The 26682-nt window shown below is 38.0% G+C and overlaps 1 protein-coding gene across 17 annotated transcripts in view; it reads right to left on the reverse strand.

The window, feature by feature from the left end:
* Window positions 1–26682, reverse strand: part of LOC111159674 (calcium voltage-gated channel subunit alpha1 C) — a 621933-nt gene that overhangs the window by 21531 nt on the left and 573720 nt on the right. For all 17 annotated transcript variants that reach the window (XM_022522246.1, XM_022522244.1, XM_022522241.1 and 14 more), the window contains 4 exons: window positions 17960–18125; window positions 17258–17385; window positions 16523–16619; window positions 14596–14698 (listed from right to left, as the gene is read on the reverse strand). In XM_022522246.1, coding sequence (XP_022377954.1) covers window positions 14596–14698; window positions 16523–16619; window positions 17258–17385; window positions 17960–18125 — 494 coding nt within the window. The remainder of the gene's footprint in view (window positions 1–14595; window positions 14699–16522; window positions 16620–17257; window positions 17386–17959; window positions 18126–26682) is intronic.

The following is a 26682-nucleotide window of genomic DNA, read 5'->3' on the forward strand; positions in this document are numbered from 1 at the left end:
ATTTCATTTATTTCCACTCTGGTCTTTATTATTTCCTTCCCTTTACTAATGTTGGGCTTTGTTCCTCTTTTTTAAGTTACTTTAGGTATAGAATCAGATGGTTTATTTGGGATTTTAAAAATTTCTTCCTCCATGTTTTATTTTATTTTATTATATTATGTTATGTTAGTCACCATACAGTACATTATTAGTTTTTGATGTAGTGTTCCATGATTCATTGTTTGCATATAACATCCAGTGCTCCATGCAATACATGTCTTCCTTAATACCCATCACTGGGCGAACTCATCCCCACCACCCCCACCTCCCTTATGAAACCCTCAGTTTCTTTCCCAGAGTCCATAGTTTCTCATGGTTCATCTCCCTCTCTGATTCCCACCTCCTTCATTTTTCCTTTCCTTCGCCTAATGTCCTCCATGCTATTCCTTATGTTCCATATATAAGTGAAGCCATATGATAATTGTCTTTCTCTGCTTGACTTATTTCACTTAGCATAATCTCCTCCAGTTCTATCCATGTCAGTGCAAATGGTGGGTACTCATACTTTCTGGTGGCTGAGTAATATTCCATTGTTTATGTGGACCACATCTTCTTTATTCATTCATCTGTGGAAGGGCATCTCAGCTCCTTCCACAGTTTGGCTATTGTGTACATTGCTGCTATAAACATTGGGTTGCATGTTCTCCTTCCTTTCACTATATCTGTATCTTTGGGGTAAATACCCAGTAGTGTAATTGTTGGATCATAGGGTAGCTCCATTTTTAAATTTTTGAGGAAACTCCACACTGTTTTCCAAAGTGACTCTACCAGCTTGCATTCCCATCAATAATGTAAGAGGGTTTCCCTTTCCCCACATCCTCTCCAACATCTGTTGTTTCTTGCCTTGCCAAGTTTTGCCATTCTAACTGGGTGTAAGGTGGTATCTCAATATGGTTTTGATTTGAATTTCCTTGATGGCTAATGATCTTGAACATTTATTCATGTGTCTGTTAGCCATTCATATGTCTTCTTTGGAGAAGTGTCTGTTCATGTCTTCTGTCCATATTTTGACTTGATTTTTTGGGGGGGGGTGTTGAGTTTGAGAAGTTCTTTATAGATCTTGGATACCAGCCCTTTATCTGTAGTGTCATTTGCAAATATCTTCTCCCATTCTGTGGGTTGCCTCTTTGTTTTATTGTTTCCTTTGCTGTGCAGAACCTTTTTGTCTTGATGAAGTCCCAAAAGTGGAAAAAGAAAAACAAAGCTGGGGGCATCACACTGCCTAATTTCAAGCTATATTACAAAGCTGTGCCACGGTACTGGCACAAAAACAGACACATAGATCAAAGGAACAGAATAGGTTTCTAGGCATGCATTCATTTCTTCTAGGTTACTTATTGGCATATAGCTGTTGATAAAAATTTCTGATGATTGTGTCTATTTCCTTGGTGTTATGATATCTCCTCTTTCATTCATAATTTTATTAATTTGGGTCCTTTCTCTTTTCTTTTGGATAATCTGGCCAGTGGTTCATAGATCTTATTAATTCTTTCAAAGAATCAGCTTCCAGTTTTGTTGTTGTGTTCTACTGTATTTTTGGTTTCTAATTCTCTGCTCTAATCTTAATTATTTCATTCCTCATGCATGGCTTAGGGTTAATTTGTTGTTGATTCTTTACTTCTTTAAGGTGTAAAGGTAGTTGGAATTTTTCTATTTTTTTGAGTGAGGCTTGGATGGCTATGTACTTCCCCCTCAGGAACATCTTTGCTGTATCCCATAGGTTTTGGACGGAAGTGTTTTTGTTCACTTGAATTATTTAAGTTCTTCTTTGATTTTCTGGTTGACCCAAACATTCTTGTGCAGGATGGTCTTTAGCTGCCAAGTGTTTGAATTTCTTCCAAACTTTTTCTTGTGATTGAGCTCCAGTTTCAAAGCACCGTGGTCTGAGAATATGCATGGAATAATTTCAGTCTTTTGGTATCAGTTGAGACCTGATTTGTGACCCAGTATGTGGTCTATTCTTGAGAAAGTTCCATGTGTGCTCAAGAAGAATAAGTAGTCTGTTGTTTTACGGTAGAATATTCTCTGTGTATACACACACACACACACACACACACACACATATATAAAAGACACACTGAACCAGATAAAAAATATATATATGTGTGTGTGTGTGTGTGTGTGTGTGTATGTATATATATATATACACATATACTATATATATATATAGTTTATCTGGTCCAGTGTGTCATTCAAAGCTCTGTTTCTTTGTTGATTTTCTGCTTAGATGATCTGTCTGTTGCTGAGAGTGGGAGGGTTGAGATCTCCTATAATTAACATATTATTATGAATATGTCTCTTTATTTTGGTTAACAGTTGGTTTATGTAGTTGGCTGCTTCCATGTTGGGGTATAGATATTTACAATTGTAAATTGTAGATCCTCTTCTTGGATAGACCCTTTAAGAATGATATAGTATACATTGACTTTGTATCCTGCCACATTACTGAATTGCTGTATGAGTTCTATTAGTTTGGGGGTGGAGTCTTTTGGGTTTTCCATAGAAAGTATCATGTCATCTGTGAAGAGAGAGAGTCTGACTTCTTCATTGCCAATTTGAATACCTTTTATTTCTCTTTGATTGCTGTTGCTAGGACTTCTAATACCATGTTGAACAAGATTGGTGAGAGTGGGCATCCTTGTCGTGTTCCTGATCTCAAATGGAAGGCTGTCAGCTTTTTTCCATTGAGGATGATATTTGCTGTGGGTTTTTCATAGATAGATTTGATGAAGTTGAGGAATGTTCCCTCTATCCCTATACTTTGAAGCATTTTAATGAGGAATGGATGCTAGATTTTGTCAAAAGCTTTTTCCGCATCAATTGAGATGACCATGTGGTTCTTCTCTCTTCTCTTATTGATTTGTTCTATTGCATTGATTGATTTGTGAATGTTGAACCACACTTGCAACCCAGGGATAAATCCCACCTGGTCATGGTGGATAATCTTTTAAATGGATTGTTGGATCCTATTAGCTAGGATCTTGTTGAGAATCTTAGCATCCATATTCATCAGGGATATTGGTCTGAAATTGGGTGAGCCTGGTGGTGGCTATTATGGAGGGCATGTATTGCATGGAACACTGGGTGTGGTACATAAACAATGAATTCTGGTACACTGAAAAGAAATTTAAAAAATTAAAAAATATATACAAAAAATAATGGTATAGTGTCCTTCTGTATCTCTAAGTACAGTCTTTAGCTTAAAATCTAATTTGTCTGCTAAGAGAATTGCTACTGCAGCTTTCTTTTGAGGTCTGTTGGCATGAAAATTGGTCTCCATCCTTTCACTTTTAGTCTGGATGTATCTTTAGGTTCAAAATGAATCTCCTGTAGACAGAATATGGATGGGTCCTGTCTTTTTATACAATCTGCAACCCTGTGCTGTTTTATGGGAGCACTCAGGCTGTTGATAGTGATTATTGAAAGATATGATTTTATTGTCATCATATCACCTGTGAAGTCCTTGTTTCCATAGATTTTCTCTGTAAATTTCTGTTCTATATCACTCTTGGGGTCTTTTTCCTTTTATAGAACTCCACTTAATATTTCTTGCAGGGCTGGCTTAGTGGGCACATATTCTTTCAGTTTTTGCAAGTCTTGGAAGCTCTTTATCTCTCCATCCATTCTAAACAAGAGCCTTGTCGGATAAAGTATTCTTGGCTGCATGTTCTTCTCATTTAGTACCCTGAATATGTCTTACCAGCCCTTTCTGGCTTGCCAGGTCTCTGTGGACAGGTCTGACATTACTCTGATGTTCCTCCCTCTGTATGTAAGGAATCTCTTCCCCCTAACTGCCCTTAAGATGATTTCCTTGGTTTTAAGATTTGCGAGTTTTACTATTACATGCCTGGGTGTCAGTCTGTTCTCCTTGACCTTGGGAAGGGTCCTCTCTGCCTCTATGACACAAATGCTTGTTTTATTCCCCAGATTAGGGAAGTTCTCAGCTATGATTTGCTCAACTATCTCTTCCAGTTCTCTCTCTCTCTACCACCTCCCCACCAGGGATCCCAATAATTCTGACATTGGAATGTTTCATGGTGCCATTTATTTCTCTAATTCTGTTTTCATGCATTTTAAGCTGTTTGTTCCAGGCCTCCTCCTGTTCCTTCTTTTCTATCAGTTTGTCTTCTAGATCACTAATTCATTCTTCTGCCTCATTTACCCTAGCTGTTAGAGTATCTAGATTAGATTGAATCTCATTGATAGCATTTTTAAGTTCTGCCAGATCAGCTCTCATTTCTGCCCTTAGAGAATCTATGCTGCCATTAGTGGTTTCCTTCATCCTAGCTATTGTCTGCATAACTGTTACCCTGAAGTCTATTTCTGACATCTTGCTTATTATATCCATATCCATTAGTTCTGTGGCCAAGGTCATGGTCTCTGAATTTTTCCTGTGTTGTGGGTTCCTCCTTTTAGTCATTCTATTGAGGGTGGTTGAAGAAATATACAGAGTCTAGGTTATTGACCACAACTGAAGCAAGATTCTCCTGTTTTATAGGGACCTTAGGGTTGTCGGCCTCTTGTTCTTCCAGCCTGTCTTCTGGGGGAGGAGCCTGTTGCGCTGTTACTCAGGCAATACTGTTTGGGCAGAGTTGCCCTGCTCTCTGTGTGTGGTGGGGATGGGCTCAGTGAAAACCAGTTTTTTTGGGCTTTTTTCTCCTCTGGGGGCTTTCCCTGGTGGTTTTCCGTGTCTCTCCCAAGAGTCAGAGCAGAAGTGACCATATCTAAACTTCTGTCTCAGAACAGAGAGATTGCAGTCTGTTCTCCAGTGAGCCCTCCAGACTACACTGACTCCGTTTTTATCTGTGCTGCTAAAAACTGCAGCATCCTCAGTTGTGTGCCCCACAACAGCACTCGAGCCCTTGCTTCCAGGTCCAGGCACATCTCTGCCCTTTTTGCTTTTAAAACTGCCAGCTGCTCCCAGTTCGCACATGTGCCCCTGCAGCCAATAGGACAGAATATAGAGCCCAGATATGGACCTTCAGCTTTATGGTCAACTAATCTTTGACAAAGCAGGAAAAAATATCCAATGGAAAAAAGACAGTCTCTTCAATAAATGGTGTTGGGAACATTGAACAACTATATAAAGAAGAATGAAACTCGACCATTCTCTTACACTGTACACAAAGATAAACTCAAAATGGACTTCAATGTAAGACAGGAATCCATCAAAATCCTAGAGTAGTACATAGGCAGTAACCTCTTCGACAACAGCCATAGCAAATTCTTTCAAGACATGTCTCCGAATGCAAGGGTTTATTTGGGATTTTTCTTGTTTCTTGAGGTAGGCCTGTATCATTATGAACTTCCTTCTTAGAACTGCTTTTGTTACATCCCACTGATTTTGGAAAGTTGTGTCTCTATTTTCTTTTGTCTCAAGGTATTTTAAAAACATTTCCTCTTTGATTTCTTTGTTTACCCACTGGTTATTTGGTAACATATTGTTCATTTTCCACACGTTGTGTGTTTTCCAGTTTTCTTCTTGTAATTAATTTCCAGTTTCACAACATTGTGGTTAGAAAAGATGCTTGATATGATATCAGTCTTCTTGAATTTATTAATTTATTAATAATTGTTTTGTGGCCTAAGTATCCTGGAAAATGTTCCACGTGCACTTGAATAGAATGTGTATTCTGTTGTTTTGGATGAAATGTTCATATATATCTATTAAGTTCTTCTGGCCAAATGTGTCATTTAAGGCTAGTATTTCCTTATTGAATCTGTGGATGATTTATCCATTGGTTAAGGGAAATATTAAAGTTCCCTACTATTATTGTATTACTGTCAATTTCTCCCTTTGTGTCTATTAATATTTTCTTTATATTTTTAAATGTTCTTATGTTGGAAGCATGAATATTGACAAATGTTATATCTCTTCTTGGAGTGAACACTTTATCATTATGTAATGCTCTTCTTTGTCTTTTGTTATAGTCTTTGTTTTAAAGTTTATTTAGTCTCATGTGAGTATTACTTCACCAACTTCCTTTTTGTTTTCATTTCCGTGGAATATCATATTCCCATCTATTCATTTTCAGTCTCTGTGTGGCTTTACATCTGATTTGAGTCTCTTAAAGGTAGTATATAAATGGTTCTTTTAAAAAAAATCTATACAGCCACCCTATGTCTTCTGATTGGAGCACTTGGTCCATTTATATTTAATGTAATTATTAATAGGTATGTACTTATTGTCACTTGGTCAGCTGTTTTCTGGTTGTTATGGCAATTCTTCTGCTTTGTTTTTCTTCTCTCAGTCTGTTCATTTGTGTTTGATGGTTTTCTTTAGTTTTGTTTGAGTCCCTTTCTCTTTATTTTTTATCTATTGTAAGTTTTGGTTTATGGTTACCATGAGGTTCATATATATTGACCTATATACATAGCAGTCTATTTTAAGCTAATGGTCATTTGTTTTGAACACATTCTAAAAGCACTACATTTTTTACTCCCCACCCCAACATTTTATATTTCTAACATCCTATTTGATATCTTATATTTTTTAATTAAAAAAAAAAAGATTTATTTGTTCATTTGAGAGGGAGACAGAGAGAGAGAGAGAGAGAGAGAGAGAGAGAAAAGAGAAAGTCGGGAGAGGGACAGAGGAAGAGGGAGAAAGAGAATCTTAAGCAGATTCTTTGCTAAGTGTGGAGCCCTGAAGTGGGACTTGATCTCACGACTGTGAGGTCATGACCTGAGCCAAAATCAAAAGTTAGACACTTAACCAACTGAGTCACTCAGGCGCCCCTGACATGTTTTAATTTTGTGTATTCCTTAACTACTTACTATAGTTATAGTTAAATTACTATTTTTGTCTTCTAATCCTCATACTATTTTTTAGGTGGCTGATTTACCACATTTCCTATATATTTTCCTTTACCAACAAGTATTTTTCTTTCATATATTTTCTTATATCCAGTTATAGGTTTTTCTTTTTTGCTTAAAGAAGGTCATTTAATATTTCTGGTAAGGTTGGTTTAGTGGTGATAAATTCCTTTAACTTTTGCTTGCCTAGGAAACTATCTCTCCTCCAGTTCTGAATGATAACCTTGCCAGGTAGAGATTTCTTGGTTGGCAGTTTTCTCTTTCAGTACTTTGAATATATTATTCCACTTACTTCTGCCATGAAAAATTTATGCTGAAAAATATGCTGATACTCTTATGGCAGTTCCTTTGTCCTTAACAAGCTGTTTTTCTCTTGCTACTTTAAAAATTCTCCCTTTGTCTTTAACTTTTGACAATTTAATTATAAAATTCCTTGGTGTGGGTTTTTTGGGTTCATCTTGTTTAGGGCTTTTTGTGCTTCCTGGACCTGGATGTCTGTTTCCCCAGCTTAGGGAAATTTTCAGCCATTATTTCTTCAAATAAGTTCAAATAACTTCAAATAAGCTTCCCTACTCCTTCTGGAACTACTATAATGTGAATGTTTGTGTATCTGATGTTGTTCTAGAAGTTCTTAAAACTATTCTCATTTTTTATTAACATATATTGTATTATTAGATCCAGAGGTAGAATTTAGTGATTCACCAGATTACTTCCAGTGACCTCCTTAATGCTCATCACCCAGTTATCCCACACCCCCAACCTCCTTCCCCTCCAGCAACCCTTAATTTGTTTCCTATGATTAAGAGTCTCTTATGGTTTGTATCTCTCTCTATTTTTGTCTTACTTTATTTTTCTTTCCTTCCCCTATGTTCATCTGTTTTGTTTCTTAAATTCCACATATGAGCAAAATCATATGGTATTTGTCTTTCTCTGACTGACGTATTTTGCTTAGCATAATACCCTGATGTTCCATCCCTATCACTGCAAATTGCAAGAGTTCATTCTTTTTGATGGCTCAGTAATATTCCAATATATCTATATCTACCTCTATCTATCTATCTACCACATCTTCTTTATCTATTTATTTGTTGATGGACATCTGGGCTCTTTCTATTGCTTGGCTATTGTGGACATCGCTGCTATAAACACTGGGGTGCATGTGCCCCTCTGAATCACTATGTTTGTATCTTTTGGATAAATACCTAGTAGTGTAATTGCTGGGTCATAGGGTAGTTCTATTTTAACTTTTTAGGGAACCTCCATACTGTTTTCCAGAGTGGCTGCACCAGTTTGCATTCCCACCAGCAGTGCAAGAGGGTTCCCCTTTCTCCACATCCTAGCCAACATCTGTTGTTTCCTGAGTTGTTCATTCTGACTGATGTGAGGTGGTATCTCATTGTGGTTGATTTGTATTTCTCTGATGATGAATGATTTTGAGCATTTTTTCATGTGCCCGTTGGCCATTTATATGTCTTCTTTGGATAAATGCCTCTTCTGCCTATTTCTTGACTGGATTTTCAATTTTTTGGGTGTAGAGTTTGATAAGTTCTTTATAGATTTTGGATACTAGCCCTTTATCTAATATGTCAGTTGCAAATATCTTCTCTCATTCTGTAGGCTTTTAGTTTTGTTGATTGTTACCTTTGCTGTGTAGAAGCTTTTTATCTTGATGAAGTCTCAATAGTTCATTTTTGCTTTGGTTTCTCTTGCCTTTGGAGATGTGGCTAGCAAGAAGTTGCTGCAGCCAAAGTCAAAGAGGTTGCTGTCTGTGTTCTCCTCTAGGGTTTTGATGGATTCCTGTCTCACATTTAGGTCTTTCATTCATTTTGAGGTTTTTTTTTTTTTGGTGTATGGTGTAAGAAAGTGATCCAGTTTCATTCTTTTGCATGTGGTTGTCCAATTTTCCCAAAAGCATTTGTTGAAGAGACTGTCTTTTTTACACTGGATATTCTTACCTCCTTTGTTGAAGATAAGTTGACCACAGAGTTGAGGGTTCTTTATTCTCTTCCATGGATCTGTGTATCTGTTTTTGTGCCAGTACCATACTGTCTTGATGATTACAGCTTTGTAATAGGGCTTGAAGTCTGGAATTGTGATGCCTCCAGCTTCGGTTTTCCTTTTCAACATTCCTTTGGCTATTCAGGGTCTCTTTTGGTTCCACACAAAATTTAAGATTGTTTGTTCCAGTTCTATGAAAAATGCTGATGGTATTTTGATAGGGATTGCATTGAATGTGTGGATTGTTTTGGGTAGTATAGACATTTTAACAATATTTATTCTTCTAATCCATGAGCATGGGATGTTTTTTTTCATTTCTTTGTGTCTTCCTCAATTTCTTTCATAAGTGCTGTGTAGTCTTCAGAGTACCAATCCCTTACCTCTTTGTTTAGGTTTACTCCTAGGTATCTTATTGTTTTTGGTGCAATTGTAAATGGGACTAATTCCTCGATTTCTCTTTCTTTTGCTTCATTGTTAGTGTATAGAAATGCAACTGATTTCTGTGCATTGACTTCATATCCTGCCACTTTGTTGAATTCCTGTATCAGTTCTAGTAATTTTTGGGTAGAGTCTTTGGGTTTTCTAAGTAGAGTATCATGTCATCTGCAAAGAGTGAAAGTTTGATGTCTTTTGCTGACTCGGATGTCCTTTATTTCTTTTTGTTGTCTGATTGCTTTTTGTCGTCTGATCAGCTGAGGGCTGATTCCAGTACCATGTGAGAGTGGACATTCCTGTTGTGTTCCTAACTTTAGGGGGAAAACATTAAGTTTTTCCCCATTGAGATGATATTTGCTGTGGGTTTTTTGTATATGGCTTTTGTGATATTGAGGTATGTTCCCTCTATCCCTAAACTGCAAACAGTTGTGGGTTTTTTTTTTTTTTTTTTTTTTTTTTTTTTTTATTATCAAGAAAGGATGCTGCGTTTTGTCAAATGCTTTTTCGGCATTGATTAAGAGAATCATGTGGTTCTGTTCTTTCTTTTATTAACATGGTGTGTCACATTGATTTATGAATGTTGAACCATCCTTGTGGCCCAGGAACAAATCCCTCTTGGTCATGGTGAATAATCCCTTTGATGTACTGTTGGATCCTATTGGCTAATATCTTGGTGAGAAGTTTTGCATCCATTTTCATCAGGGATATTGGTCTGTAGTTCTCCCTTTTGGTGGGGTCTTTGCCTGGTTTGGGGATCAAGATAATGCTGGCCTCATAGAATAAGTTTGGAAGTTTTATTTCCATATCTGTTTTTTTGAAATGGCTTCAGAAGAATAGGTATTAATTCTTTAAATGTTTGTTGGAATTCTGCTGGGAGGCCATCTGACTCTGGACTCTTTTTTGTTAGATTTTTAACTACTGATTCAATTTCTTTGCTGGTTATGGGCCTGTTCAGGTTTCTCATTCTTCCTGTTTCATTTTCAGTAATTTATATGTTTCAAGGAATGCATCCCTTTCTTCCACATTGCCTAATTTGTTGGCATATAATTGCTCATAATATTCTCTTATAGTTGTTTGTATTTCTTCAGTGTTGGTTGTGATCTCTCCTTGTTCATTCATGATTTTATTTATTTGGGTCCTTCCTCTTTTCTTTTTTGATACATCTGGCTAGGGGGTTATCAATCTTATTAAGTCTTTCAAAGAACCAGCTCCTAGTTTCATTGATCTGCTCAACTGTGTTTTTTTTTTTAATTTCTATATTATTGATTTCTGCCCTACTGTTTATTGTTTCTCTTCTCCTGCTGGATTTAGGCTTTATTTGCTGTTCTTTTTCCAATTCCTTTAGGTGTAAAGTTAGGTTGTGTATTTGAGACTTTTCTTGTTTCTTGTTTCTTGCTATATACTTCCATCTTAGGACTACCTTTGTTGCATCCCAAAGGTTCTAAACTGTCATGTTTTCACTCTTATTTGCTTCCATGTATTTTAAAAAATACTTCTTTAAATTCCTGATTGGCCCATTCATTCTTTAGTAGGATGCTCTTTAGCCTCCATGTATTTGTGTTCCTTCCAAACTTTTTCTTGTGATTGAGTTCAAGTTTTAAAGTACTGTGGTCTGAAAATATGCATGGTATAATCTCAGTCTTTTTGTACCACATGAGATCTGATTTGTGACCTATTATGTGATCTCATCTGGAGAATGTGCCGTGTGCACTTGAGAAGAATGTGTATTCTGTTGCTTTAAGATGGATTGCTTTGTATATATCTGTGAAGTCCATCTGTTCCAGTGTGTCATTCAAAGCCCTTGTTTCTTTGTTGATCTTCTGCTTAGATGATCTATTGTTGTGAGTGGGGTGTTAAGTCCCCTGCTATTACTGTATTATTATCAATGTATTTCCTTAATTTTGTCATTAATTGGTTTATATAATTGGCTGTTCCCAAGTTAAGGGCATAAATATTTACAATTGTTAGATCTTTTTGTTGGATAGACCCTTTTTATTATGATAGAATGTCCTTCTTCATCTCTTATTACAGTCTTGGTTTAAAATCTAATTTGTGTGATATAAGGATTGCTACTCTAGCTTTCTTTAGATGTCCATTAGCATGATAAATGGTCCTCTACCCTCTCACTTTCAATCTGGAGGTGTCTTTTGGTCTAGAATGAATTTCCTATAGACAGCATATCAATGGGTCTTTTTTTTTTTTTTTTAAATCCAATCTGACACCCTATGTTTTTTGATTGGAGCACTTGGTCCATTTACATTCAGAGTAATTATTGGAAGATCTGAATTTAATGCCATTGTATTACCTGTAAAGTCACTGTTTCTGTAGATTGTCTCTGTTCCTCTCTGGTCTTGTTAGTTTGGTCTCTCTCTTCATTCAAAGGATCCCCTTTAATAGTTCCTGCAGGGCTGGTTTAGTGTTCACAAATTCCTTTAGCTTTTGTTTGTCCTGGGCATTCTTCATCTCTCCTTCTATTCTGAATGACAGCTTTTATCTCTCCTCTATTCTGAATAACAGCTGTTCTTGGCTGCCTATTTTCCCATTTAGTACAATGAATATATCATGCCAGCCTTTTCTGGCCTGCCAGGTCTCTGTGGACAGGTCTGCTGCTGGCCTTATATTTCTACTCTTGTAGGTTAAGAACATTTTGTCCTGAGCTGCTTTCAGGATTTTTTCTTTATCTCTGAAATTTGCAAGCTATTATATCTTGAGATGATGACCTATTTTTGTCGATTTTGAGGGGGTTTCTCTGTGCCTCCTGGACTTGAATGCCTGTTTCCTTCCCCAAATTAAGGAAGTTAAAACTATTCTCATTTTATTTTTTTTATTTTTTTTTTTAAAGATTTTATTTATTTATTTGACAGAGAGAAATCACAAGCAGGCAGAGAGGCAGGCAGAGAGAGAGGAGGAAGCAGGCTCCCCGCTGAGCAGAAAGCCCGATGCGGGGCTCGAACCCAGGACCTGGGATCATGACCTGAGCCGAAGGCAGCGGCTTAACCCACTGAGCCACCCAGGCGCCCCAAAACTATTCTCATTTTAAAAATTCTTTTTTCTTTTTGCTATTCTGACTGGGTGATTTCCACTGTTGTCTTCCAGATTGCTAAGCCATTCTTCTGTATCATCTAATCTGCTGTTGATTCCTAGTGTATTTTTCAATTCAATTATTGTGTTCTTCAGCTCTGTGAGTCCTCTCTGGTACTTTCTTATATTTTCTAAATCTTTGTTGAAGTTCTCCCTGTGTTCCTCCATTCTTCTTTTGACTTTGATGAACACCTTTATGACCATTACTTTGAACTCTACTTTGTCTGGCAAATAACCTGTCACCATTTCATCAGGGTTTTTTTCCTCCTGGGGCTTTATCTTGTTCTTTCATTTAGAACATATTCTCCTGTCTCCTTATTTTGTTTGACTTTCAGTGTTAGTATCTACATATTAGGTGGGATAACCACCACTCCCAGTCTTAAGGAGTAGTCTTGTGTACATTGTGTATATTCCCTGTGTACATTGCATGTGCCTGGAAGCTTTGGCTGGCTGGCTGGACCTGAAGCCAATGTGTCCTGGGGGAGTCCAGGGGTACACTATGCCTGGATGACCCTGATGGAATGGCTTGAGCCTAAGCAGGCACTGGCTGGGGTATCTGGGAATACACTGAAACTGGAGGTCACCTTGGCAGGGTGGTTGGAGGTGGGGCAGGGATGGGTCGAGGGTTATCTTGGGGAGAGCTGGTGTAGGTTAAGGGCCTATGGTTCACTGGAGTAACCCTAGCAGGCCAACTAGAGCACCTGGATCCTGCTCCCATCTGTACTATCAAGGTGGAGGGGAATGTAAACAATGGTGCTTGTTGGTACCTCCAACTTGAAGAGAACTCCAGTAGTTCCCCTTCCCCTGCCATTTAGTGAATACAAATGGATTTCCTTCACTTATAGTGTTGCTGCCCTTTAAGTCACTGTTCTTTCTGTGTCCCAGGTTGGGTGAATTTGGGTATAGGGCTCTCAGTATTCTTCCTCACTGCAGGTTGTCACATTGGTTTGTTGGAGAAGGGTTTCCCATAGTTACCATATCTTAATCTTTCCTGTCATTTTCTGTGTGGTTCCTCTAACCTTTGTTGTGTAGAAGTTGTTCAATCAGCACTCAGTTCTTCCAGAAGAATCACTCCATATGTGGGTGTAGATTTGGTGTATCCTTGGGAGGAGGTGAGTTCAGGGTCTTCTTATGCCAACATTTTGGACCGCCTCCCTCAGCCTTTGTTTCCCTTTAGTTTGGCAGCATAACTTGAACTATTTTTAATTTTTTAAAGATTAGCTCATTCTTTAACATGTGTCTTGTTAGCCTGGTTCTTGTTTTCCTTCATTTTAGATGTTTCTCTTATTTTCTGGAAGGATTTAACTGAGAAAGGCACTTCTCTGCTGGATTATTCACTGAACGGAATTTCTACACATCATTATCTTTCTTATTTTACCAATGAAGGAGCTGAAGTAGAGAGAGAATAAATGACTTATCACATTTTAAACAAGCTTCAGCAGCTGAATCTGAGGCAGGTGGTCTTTTGATCACATTCTATAAAACACTATAATAAGCTAGAAGCTGTTTGTGAGCAGTCACATCTTTCTAGGTACATTCTATGTAGCTTTTCCCACACAGTGGTTAAGAAATACTCATCATCTATAAAGACAGTAGATTATCTCAGCCAAGGCTGCTGCTAGCCCATAACGTAACTTTGTACAAACCAGAAGGCATCCCTTCAGGTGAACATGGACCTGAGGGAGCATGGCCCAACCAGTAGAGCACAGGTGAAATCTTAAACCACACCTGTTGGCTCGCTGAACACCTTGATCCAGGCACAGCTTGTACAATTGTATGTGATGACTTTGACCATAGTCACCATTTGCCAATATGACCCCCTTTTGACAGTTCTAATTTAAAAAGAAAGTTAAGCATTTGAGAGATCCACACAGTCAGTAACATTCCATTTTGATGGGGTTTAGCCCTGCTTTAGGTAACACTCATCACCTTCTGCTTTTTGAACTATAAACTGTGACTTCAAGATATCATCCAGAATAATTTCTAGAAATTAATGGAGTGCTAGAATTCAAAGTAAATATGATAGAGACGAAAAAACCATTCAAGGAGCAAAGGAAACAAGAGTAGGCCAGGCCTCTTCAACATCCCTAGATGTGAAGGTTACCACTGAACCAGTGCTCTGATACTACCCAGAATGGGAAGATCTTGGGAGCATTTTGCCAGCTGTTGGGTTAGTCTGCTAGATCCTCTAAATGGTTCTCCCAGTAGCCCTCAGATGACCCCTACCTTCTGTTTTGATCCGCAGGGCTGTCCGGACCAGGGCGAACAGGGTAGCATTGAACATGACTGTCCCATCACTGTTCAGAGGCATGTTCATGGAGACCAGGCGCTGGAGGTTAAGAGGAGGCAAAGTTGGTGATTATAGCAAACCATTCTCAAATGATCTACAGAACCACCATGGCAGGAGAATGCTGGGAGGGGGCCTTCAAATTTGTGTGCAAGTGTCAGCAGCAGGTAGGGGTTTGAGGCATGGGTCACTAAAATGTATTCAAAACCTCTTCTGGGGAGAATTTCAGCTCTCCCATAAGCACTCTCACCCTTCTGCACCCAGTGAGGCAGGAATGGAATTTGTCCTTATTAGACCCTTGCTCCCACAAAGACATGTTAAGCCCACCCAACACCCTCCTCAGCTCAAATGTCTACTCAGGCATATGGATGTACTCTCTACTGGCATGCCAGGCACTTGCCAGGAGCCCACCTGGAGCCAGCATTCATCCAGAGCCTTGCTAAGAGAGACAATAATGGCAGGTTTGCATTGCAGGAGGCACAGTGTATCCTCTTTTCTGTATATTAAAAAACATACCTCTGCATCAGGCTGGGTCAAAAGCTTGTTGACTGGATAGGATTGAATTGCCCTTTTCCCTCCTTTCTCACCAGCCCAAATTGCTGTTGCTACATTGTGCCCCGGTGTGGGGCCTCAGCACACAGCAGAGTAATTAGGAGAAAGAGCACCATGAAAGTCATTCTGGCATTTGCTCTCAAGATGTGGTCAAAGATGTTATTTGTTAGATCACATGGTGTCCTCTTGTTAGTCATAGTGCCAAGAAGAGTTATAATTTTCCTGAGTGACTGGGTCTTCTTGACTCTCATGGACAGTGTGAATTGGGGGGCAGTCACTGGGAAGCTGAACACATTGGTAGCCTGTCCAGGCCCCTCTGGAGGCTGTGATGGATGCACTATCACTTCATGCAGGCCACACTTGTCCCTGCTATTTTGTCCGTTGGGCTTTGACTTTACATTTAACTTGTGCTTTTTTCCCCTCCTCATATCTTATATAACCTTGGAAGTCTTCTAAAATTTTTTTGGGAACAAAGTGGAGATATAAGTGAGAAAAAACTGAGTAAAATGGAGCACAATTCAATTCTCTATTTCCCATGAATGGATTATCTGGAGTTGAGGTTTTCTATTTGTACTTCTTCTTTACAGCTCTCTGACCTCACTTCCCCCAACCCCTTTCAGCTCACTGTTATTCCAACAGGGAGTATGGAATGGTGGAAGTGGGAATTAAAAGACGAGGGGATAGAGTAGAAACAGTACTCTTCAGCAACGGCTACCTGGTTGAGATTACAGTGAGGTAAGAGAGGTGCCTGAGCACACAATTTATGGGATGTTCACTCTCAAGGTCATGTGAGGGTCACATGAGCAAGAGTTGGGTCTAAAGAGTCTAAGATGCTTGTCTTTAACTTTTATAGGGTCACAGACTCACTTAGAAATCTGATGAACATGATGGATCCTCTCTTTGGTACAATTTGTGAGTGTTTCAGTGATTTTGTACACAATTTTAGGGCTTTACAGGTCCCTGAAGCTGATGCATGGACCCTTTAATAGCTCTCTGATCCCAGGAGGAGAACCCTTAATCTATCCATCCTTGGCTGAAAGTCTTCCAGGTTGACTAGGTGGTAAAACCTGATGGGACTGGGCATGTGGCTTGTTGGATCATGAGGCATTCACTTCAGTTTTCTTTTATAGAATCTGAGGGTTTATTGTTGGAAGGAACCTTAAAATATAATCTGGCTCAGGCCTATTTCTTTAGCACATAAAATATTATCTTCACTTCCTTAAAGTATCAATGGCCTGACCAAGGTCACGAGACAAATAGGCTTCTTCCCTCTCATATTTTCTTTTTCCCCTGTGAACCCAGATTATCTCTTACTTTGCAAGCCACGCGGTGAGGGCATAGCTTCCCAAAACCCAGTGGGGGCTGAATCCGCCGGAGCAGGGTCACTACGTCCAGGTGTTTGATACGACCCCTAAAAGAGGAAAGGCAGAAGGGAAAGATTAGTCAGAGGGTCATTGTTTCAGCCTGTAGCCCAAGACTCACGTATTAGGCTCTCCACAGCTATTGCCCTATTGGTCAATCTCAGTGCAGCATTGCAGAATTGCATGGCAAAACTCTAAAACCAATATATACATGTTTAGATTTTAATGAGCAATTTTCCACCAGTTCTATGTTCAAGGTGGAAGGAACTTCAGGTAGCGCAATGAGATTCTCACATATACTTGCTGTGGCAATCTAACCATCTGTCCAAAAGGCATTTATTAAGTGTCAACCAAATGTGATGGACCAGTGAGGGTATCCTTGTACCCAAGGCGGGAATAGAATTGAGATCTACTTGACTCTAAACATTTTAACTTGAATACTTACTAGTTATTCCTGACACAAGGATCTCCCATCCTTCTATTCAACTGAAAATAGATATGTTTTTGACTTAGTCAAAGATGCTTGGCCTACTATTGCTGGCCCTTGACCCTTGACCCTGGGGTCTGGTGCAATTCAGTGTTTCTAATCAATCTACCCAACGCTAAACTGTGTTGAACCTCTTCTGAGGGTATGGTCACATTGTGTCCTCTGGGCTTTGGGAATCAATATTTCCCTCTGGGAACTTACTTGGCTTCAGGATCATACTCTGCCCAGATTCTTTTAAATTCATCCAGATGATGGGGACCAAGAATTGACCAGTCCCTTGTCAGGTAGTCAAAGTTGTCCATGATGACAGCTACAAAGAGGTTGATGATCTGCAGAGAACAGAGATATGAAGCGTTTCTTGCCACTTAAATCCACTTTGCCAGTTAGTGCCATGCATGGCAGAAGCCTACATTTCTGAAGACCAGCTCTATTTACCATTTAAAATATCAGCCCCTGGAACTTTTGTCTCTTGGCTATGAACCTGACACAGGTCTCCTTGGAGTGGTGTGCGATGAATCCCACATGTGGGCTGTACAGTTTCCCTCATACCAAACTTTGGGTAAGGTTGCCAAGGACAGAGGGCAGCTTTCTCCACCACCCTTCCTCACACTCCTCATCAAAGTATCCAAAACATATCGGTTGCCTCTGGGCCCCCTCACACATCCCTTCTGTCCCCTGGGACACTGCCACCATGATAAGAGCCAAGAAGAGATAAGAAAGGTGCTGGTTGGGCTCACTCTGGCCCAGGGCTTTGTGCCCTTTTCTAGTGGTTGGACACTGCTACTAACTGAGTCTTTCCAAGCTGGTTCCTCTGACTGCAAGCTGCAGGGATAGATAGCGGGCCTGGGCTGCCTTGAACTGCACACTCATGATCTGTGGCTGTTTAGTCCCACCTCTGCTTACCAGGAAGGCACAGAGCATGTAGAAGCTGATGAAGTAGAAGACCGCGAAGCTGCTGCCACAGGGTGTTTCACCTTCTGTGCTGTTGCTGGGCTCCGACTCGGGGGCACACTTCTTCCCTGGCATGCAGGCCAGCATGATATCCTGCCATGCCTCCCCTGTGGCACACCTAGGGGAGAGCGGTGAAAGAGTACACCACCCGTGGGGCCCATCTCATATCTCTGGATCTTTTCTTCACCCCTTGCCCCATCCTCCTCCCCCAGAGGGAACTACTAAATTGAATTTGTTATCATTCCCTGAATGCTCTGATAATGTTCATTAAATATGAAGATACATGGCATTGTTTTGAATGTTTTAAAACTTTCCATAGATGGGAACAAACCACCTTTTCTGAAAAGTTCCTCTTTTTGCCATTCATATTAAGTTTTGGAGATTTATCCATTCGGCTCTTGTTGTATTCATCTTAACTGCCATATAGCAGTATATTCTATGTATATACCAATTTTTAAAAAAGATTTTATTTATTTATTTGAGAGAGAGCAAGAGCATGAGCAGAGGCAGAGGGAGAAGCAGACTCCTCACTGAGCAGGAGCCTAATGTGGGACTCGATCCCAGGACCCCGGGATCACGACCTGAGACAAAAGCAGATGCTTAACTGACTGAGCTATCAGGTGCCCTGTATATACCATTTTAAAAAACCTGCTGTCCTGTTAAAGCTTTCCCTTTTCTTTCCTTTTTTGCTATTACAAAGAACCCTGCAATGAGCATGCAGGTCCATGCCTTGATATCTGCTTAGAAAGTGGAATTTCCAGGTGAAGTAGGTATGTCTTCATTTTCACTAGTTATTGCTGCTTCTCTAAGAATTATGCTTTTGTCATCAGTGCAGGACAAATGCCATTGCTCTGCAGACCTGTCGACATTTTTTTTTTTGTTTTATTGAGGTATAACTGACAAATAAAATTGGAAGATATTTAAAGTGTCCGTCATGATGATTTGATCCAACTCTACATTGTGCAAGGATTCCTCCCACCTAGTTAATTAACACACTCATCACTTCACATATTTATTTTCTTTGATGAGCACATTTCAGATTTTAGCAAATTTCAAGGATGTAATAGAGTGTTATCAACTATCATCACCATGTTACACATTAGATCTTCAGACCTTCTTTATCTGGTAGATCAATGTGTGTGCCCTTCTACTAACTTCTTCCTATCCCCACCCCATCCAGCTTCTGGCAATTCCTTTTCTACACTCTGATTCTATGAGTTTAGACTTGTCAACTCTTTGTATTAGTGAATTTTTAAAAATGTTGCTCATATGATGGATGTGAAATGGTATTTCATTGCTGTCTTAATTTGTGTTTAAATGGTTAGTGGGTTAAGAACTTTTATTTCACCTTCTGTTGAACTGCAATGTTCATATTTTAGTCTGTTTGTCTCTTGGGTTGCCTTCTTGTTCATTTGTGGTCTTTTTAAAAAAATATATTCTTTCTATTATCATTTGTCAGTTACATGCGTAACAAGTACCTTCTTTCAGTCTGTGGCTTGTCTACAGCCTTATTTATGGTGAAGCCTATTTATTTTAATGAATCTGAAGTTTATTTTACTTTTTAAAAGATTTATTTATTTATTTGAGAGAAAGAGATAGAGAGAGTTAGCTTGGGGAGGAGCAAAGGGAGAGGGAGAGGATCTCAAGCAGACTCCCCACTGTATGCAGAGCCCAACAGGAGGCTTGATCCCATGACCCTGAGATCATGACCTGAGCTGAAATCAAGAGTTGGACATTTAACCCACTGACTGAGCCATCCAGGAACCCCTGAAGAATCTAAAATTTAAATTTCACTGTGCTTTTTGCCATCTTGTTTGAAGAAATCTTTCCTTATTCTAGGTCATAAAGATATTCTCCTATATATTCTAAAAATCCTAAAATTTTGTTTTTGTAATAATGCATTAATCTGGAATGTATTTTTGTGCTTGATATAAGGTAGAAATATGCTTTATCTTTTCCTGTGTAGATAACTAATTTTCTTAATCAATTTATTGAGCAAGTTCATCTTTACCTACTGATTTGAAATATCCTTTCTGACATAAATTATATTTCCATAGATGTGTGGGTCTTGTGTTGCCTTTTCATTCTATTCTGTAGGTTTATTTGTCTATGTTGGTACAAAGGGATCACACAGTCCTAATCATGAAGCTTTATATTAAGTCTTGCTCTCTTATAAACAGTGAGTCCTTCTAGCTTGTTGGTCTTCAAAATTGCCTTGGCTATTCACTTTTCCTTTTTTCTTACACAGACACGTTAGAATCAGGTCATCAAGTTCCATGAATAATCCCACTGAGAGTCTTACTGGTATTCCATAGATTAACTTGGAGAATTTGATATTTTGGTGACATTAAGTGTCCCAGCCATCAACATGGCATATCTCTCCATTTGTGTAATGTCTTTTAAGAAATTTTTATAGTTCCCCACGTATATCTTTTGTTAGTTAATTCTAGGTATCTTATTTGAAATAAATAAACAAAATGTTGTTATTATAAGCAGTACATTTAAGAAGTTATATTTATCTGTAAAAGATTTGCTGAATTCTCTTAGCTCTGCAGTTTCTCTTGTATAGTTTACTTGGGCAATTAATTTTGAAAAGAGGTTTTATTTATTTTCCTTTTATTGTAGTAAAATACACATAACAAAGAATTAACCATCTTAACCGTTTTTAAGTGTTTCATTTACTGGTATTAAATACATTCACCTTGTTGTGCAGCCATTACCACCATCCAGCCCCATAATTTTTTCATCTTGTAAAACTGAAACTCTGTGCCTATTAACTAATAAGTCCCTGTTCTCTTCTCCCCGCCCCCATTCCAGACACTGGCAACCATGATTCTACTTTCTGTGTTTACAGTTTTGACTAAGTACCTAAAATACGTGGAATCACATAGTATTTGTCTTTTTGTGACTATCTTATTTCACTTAGTACTGTCCTTGAGGTTCAACCCTGTTGTAGCATATTGTAGAATTCCCTTCCTTTTTCAAGGCTGAATAATATTTTATTGTATGTATATACTACATTCTGCTTATCTATTCACCTATCAATGGGCAGTTGGGTTGTTTCCACATAGGTGCACAAATATCTCTTCTGTTCTTGGTTGGGATATATACCCAGAAGTGGAATTGATGGATCATATAATAATTTTATTTTTAATTTTTGGAGGAACCATCATACAATTTTCCACAATGGCCATGCCTTTTTATATCCTGCAACAGGGCATAAGGGTTCCAATTGCTCCACATCCTTGCCAACACTTGTTTTCCATTTCGTTTTGTTTTGTTTTTTGATAGTAGCCTTCTTAATGAATATGAGGTAGTAGCTCACTCTGGTTTTGATTTACATTTCCCTGTGGTTAGTGATGTTAGGCATCTTTTCATGTGCTCATTGCCCATTCATGTATCTTCAGAGAAATGTCTATTCAAAATCTATTCAAGTCTTTTGCCCATTAAAAAAAAAAAGATTTATTTATTTTTAGAGAGAGAGAGTGCTTGTGAGTGTCAGTGGTGGGAATAGGGGGAGGGGCAGAGGAAGCAGGGGAGAAGCAGACTCCCCACTGAGCCAGGAGCCTCACATGGGACTGGGTCTCAGGACTCTGAATCACAACCGGAGCCAAAACCAAGAGTCAGACATTTAACCAACTGTGCTATCTAGGCGCCCCTGGATCTTGGAACTTTCTGAGGACCAAAACCTTGACTATCTTTTCAGTTTCAATTGTGGTTAATTAAAAAAATTCTTTTTAAGATAATTTTGTGATTTATATTTTCCTACATAAAATCACCTACTTTTAAATTTTCTCATATATTGGCATAAATTTGTTCATAATATTTTATCATTCTAAAAATTTCTTCCATATCTATAATTGTGTGACTTTTCTTATCCCTGACGTGCCTTTCTTAAAAATTGGTTTTGACAAGAGTTTGTCTATTTATTGGTCTTTTCAAAGAACTTAGTTTTAGGGTTTATTGATAAATATTTTTGTTTTATATTTTATTAGTGTCTGCTCTTATTTTAGTAAGTATATTCTTTCATACTTTGGGGTTATTTGCTATTCTTTTTCCATTCATTAGTTTGGTTATTATAGATTTTATAAAAAATAAATTTTGGCTCAAAATTTTCTTTGGTATTGATTGGGGCATTTTGTAAATTTAAGATGTACTGCTCTAACTCTTTAATTTCTAAGAAGTATGTAGCTTCAGCTGTGAGTTATTTAGAACAGTGACTCAAGGGGCATCTGTGTGGCTCAGTGGGTTAAGCCTCAGCCTTCAACTCAGGTCATGATCTCAGGGTCCTGGAGCAAATAATCCTAAAATTTGTATGGAATCAGAAGAGACTCCGAATTGCTAAGGAAATGTTGAAAAACAAAAATAAAACTGGTGACATCACGTTACCTGATTTCAAGCTTTACTATAAAGCTGTGATCACCAAGATAGCATGGTACTGGCATAAAAAAACAGACATATAGACCAGTGGAACAGAGTAGAGAGCCCAGATATGGACCCTCAACTCTATGGTCAAATAATCTTCGACAAAACAGGAGAAAATATACAGTGGAAAAAAGACAGTCTCTTCAATAAATGGTGCTGGGAAAACAGGACAGCTATATGTAGAAGAATGAAACTCGACCATTCTCTTACACCGTACACAAAGATAAACTTGAAATGGATAAAAGACCTCAACGTGAGACGAATCCATCAGAATCCTAGAGGAGAACATAGGCAGTAACCTCTTCGATATCAGCCACAGCGACTTCTTTCAAGATATGTCTCCAAAGGCAAAGGAAACAAAAGCGAAAATGAACTTTTGGGACTTCATCAAGATCAAAACCTTCTGCTCAGCAAAGGAAACGGTCAAAAAACAAAGAGGCAACCCATGGAATGGGAGAAGATATTTGCAAATGACAGTACAGACAAAAGGTTGATATCCAGGATCTATAAAGAACTCCTCAAACTCAACACACACAAAACAGATAATCATATCAAAAAAAGGGTCCTGAGATTGAGCCCCTCATCAGGCTCTCTGCTCAGCAGGGAGCCTGCTTTAAACTCTGCTGCCTCTGCCTGCCTCTCTGCCTACTTGTGATCTCTCTCTCTTTCTGTCAAATAAATAAATAAATAAATAAATAAATAAATCTTAAAAAAAAAGAATAGTGGCTCAAAACATTTAAGTGGGTAGATTTTGGAGGAACTACCAATTTTGTGGTTAATTTCTAATTTTTGTTGTATTGAAGTTAGAGAAGTTTTAGAATTTATTGAATTCTCCTTTGTGACTTAAATCTTGGCCAATTTTTATGAATGTTTCTGGGTTCTTAAAAACAAAGTACTTTTTTGGGTCATCTATTGATTACAAATTTACTTAAATTTATCAGTTGTATTTTTAGATATTTTTTTACCCTTTCTTTTATTTTGTTCTATTTGTTCTGTCATGTTTTTACATGTCTCCCATTGTGTGTGTGTGTGTGTGTGTGTGTGTGTGTGTTCATTTTCCCCTTATCATTCATTAGTATCCTTGATATGTTTCCATGTAGTTTTATGATTGTTTTGTAATCTTGGTGGATTATACCTTTTATCAATAACAAATATCCCTCTTTGTATTGTTTAATGCTTTTCACCTGGAATTTTATTTCTTCTGATGTTATTACTACATCTATTTTTTTTTTTTGGAAGTTTTGTCTGGTATTCTTTTTCCATTCCTTTATTTTCCCATTCCTTTATTTTACTCTATCATAAACAGGCTACAGTTAGACTTCTTGAAGTCAACATTAGAGTATCTATCTTTTAATAGAGAAATTGAATTTTTAGTGATTAATTTTTGTTTTTATTCCTACCATCTTGTTTTATTTTCTAATTTTCTTTTCCTTCCTCTCCTCTCCTCTTCTTCCCCACCCCACCTTCCTTCTTTTGTCTTTCCTTCCTTTTGCAGAATTGCTAAGGTTTTCCTTGCGTTTTTTTTTTCTTTTCCATCTAGAGATTTGGAATATATATATTCCATTTCTGTTTCTCTAATGGTTTACCTTCAAATATTTAACATACCTATTTATACACTTTCCACTGGCTGTGTATAGATTGAGCAATATCTGTTTCTTTTCCATAAACAAGAGAAGAATGTCAGCACACTTCCATGTTTCTCATTTTTCCTACCTTGTTGAGATAACATAGGATTTCACTTCCAAATTGCTGTTAAGGTTTTGGACATTTTACCTTAACAGTTATTATTTTTTATTAAAAAATTTATTACAAAAGTTTTCAACGATATACAAAAGTAGAAAATACAAAGAAACCCCATGTACCCATCACCCAATCTTAACAATCATCAATATTTTGCTGTGTGTGTTTCATCTACTTCCCCAACAACCCCCTTTACCCTTTTTGGTTGGAGTATTTTATTTTATTATCTTATTTTATTCTTTTGCATTCTCACCTTTTAAAAATACTGAAAGAGGAGGGGCGCCTGGGTGACTCAGTTTGTTAAGCATCCGACTTTTGATTTTAGCTCAGGTCATGATCTCAGGATGGAGACTGAGCCAGAGCTTAGTGTGGGCCCAGCATGGGGCTCCCTCCTCAGTGGGGAACCTGCTTCTCCCCTTCTCCCTCTGCCCCTCCCCCTGTACATGCACACACTCTCTTTCCCTTTCTCTCTAAAATGAATAAATGAATAAATAAATCTTTTTTTAAAAAACTGAGAATTGATACACAATGTTACATTAGTTTCAGGGGTACAACATAGTGATTCCATAGCTCACCATGACTGTAGCCACAATCTTTCACCATATAACAGTATCACAGTACCACTGACTATATTCCCCGTTCTGTATCTTTTATCTCCATGATGGGATATCTTAAAGCAAATCCCACACCTCATGTAATATCATTGTATCAACCCTAAATACTTCAATATGCATTCTGAAAATAAAACAATATGTTTTACATAACCACAAAATAACTATTACACTTAAAAATTAGCAATAATTATTTAATAAATAATACCTCCCTTAACAATTATTTAGATTTAATATGAGCTTTATGATTTCTTTGCTCATAACTCATAGCTATAAACTTTATGGTTACTTTACTAATATCATTACTCTCTTCATTCAATATCTTAGATTAATTTTTCATTCTGTAGAAGGGCATCCTTGCATAGTTGTTTCAGAGGTTTATGTAAGGGAGTAAACTTTCTGAGTTCTTATACTTTTGGAATCAATTTTGCTTTGTTACTTGAATGCTAATTAGCCTGTATTACAGGCATCTCCATTCAAAATATATTTTCTTAGGGTGCCTGGGTGGCTTAGTCAATTAAGCGGCTGTCTTTGGCTCAGGTCATGATCCCAGGGTCCTGGGATCAAGTCCCACATTGGGCTTCTTGCTCAGCGGGGAGTCTGTTTCTCCCTCTCTCCCTCTGCCTGCTGCTCTCCCTACTTGGGCTCTCTCTCTCTCTATGTCAAATAAAAAAATACATATATATATTTTCTTCATAATATTGCATACATTATTTGTCTTCTATTATGTACTTTTGTTAATGAGAAGTTTAATGAAAATTGGTATTTTTTGAAAATAACTCACTTTTTTCTCTGGGATGCTTCTAGGATATTTTCTTTATTCTTGGTATTCTAAAACTTCTTCATACTGTGTCTGATGAAGGGACTTTTTGACAAACCTATTTGGCACTTAGTAAGCCATTTCAACCTAAAGGCTCATATCTTTATTTGAAATTTTCTTTGATCATCCCTTGATTTCATTCTTTCCATTTATTCTGTTGTTTTTACCTGAACTTGTATTAGAATGATAAATATTAAATTTTATTATAACTTTGATTTATATTAATTTTGATTTATATTTTTATATGTATTTTATCTATATTTTCAATCTTTTTGTCTTTTGTCCTTATATATATAAATAAATGTATATTTATATATATTTTATTTATATTTTTAATCTTTTTGTCCTTTTGGCTGTATACTGAGAGAACCCTAGATTTGATCCCTCAGCTCATTATTTCATTCTTTAGCTGTGCCCATTTTATGAATATTTCAACAAGGATGTTTTCCTGAGTTGTCTCTCTAATTTGTTCTTCTTAATAATGACTTAATATTGACTTCTCTGCCTCCTGCTTTTTAATTCAACAGATGTAATATGCTCTGCAGGCTCTCTAAAGATATGAATTATATTTATTTTCAAATCTTATGGCTTTATATGTTCTTTTTCCTCCTCTTGTGCTCATTCATCTGCTAACTGAGGATTATTGATCTTTATTGGTATTCGTTTCCCCCCAAATACTTTGGGTTTATTATTGACTGTTCTTTGTGACTGAGGACCCAGTTCACATCTCTGTAGATCAAGTTCTCATTCCAGAGCCTCTCTGGGGACCATGAAAGAAACAGAACATGTGCCACCAGGGGAGGTGGGGAGGTAGCCTCTCTTTGAGGGTAGGGGTTCCTTGGGGGGACCTGCTCTACTTCTCAGACCCCAAGGCCCGGGGACGTGATGTCAAGTGCTGCTCCTTTCAGCTTGTGAGCATAAGCAACTGCTCTCCAAACACAGGTCCTTTGAGGAGCCAGTCTCATCATGGCCCCAGGTCTCTCCCAGGCCTTTTACCTGCCAATCCTGGAACTGCTCTCACTTCTTCCATAGACCACACATTCTTGGGGATAGGTTCTCCTCAGATCTCGTTCCTTTGT

This window comes from Enhydra lutris, unplaced genomic scaffold (genome assembly GCF_002288905.1).
Source record: "Enhydra lutris kenyoni isolate GAN:26980312 unplaced genomic scaffold, ASM228890v2 scaffoldscaffold69, whole genome shotgun sequence".
Lineage (NCBI taxonomy): Eukaryota > Metazoa > Chordata > Mammalia > Carnivora > Mustelidae > Enhydra > Enhydra lutris.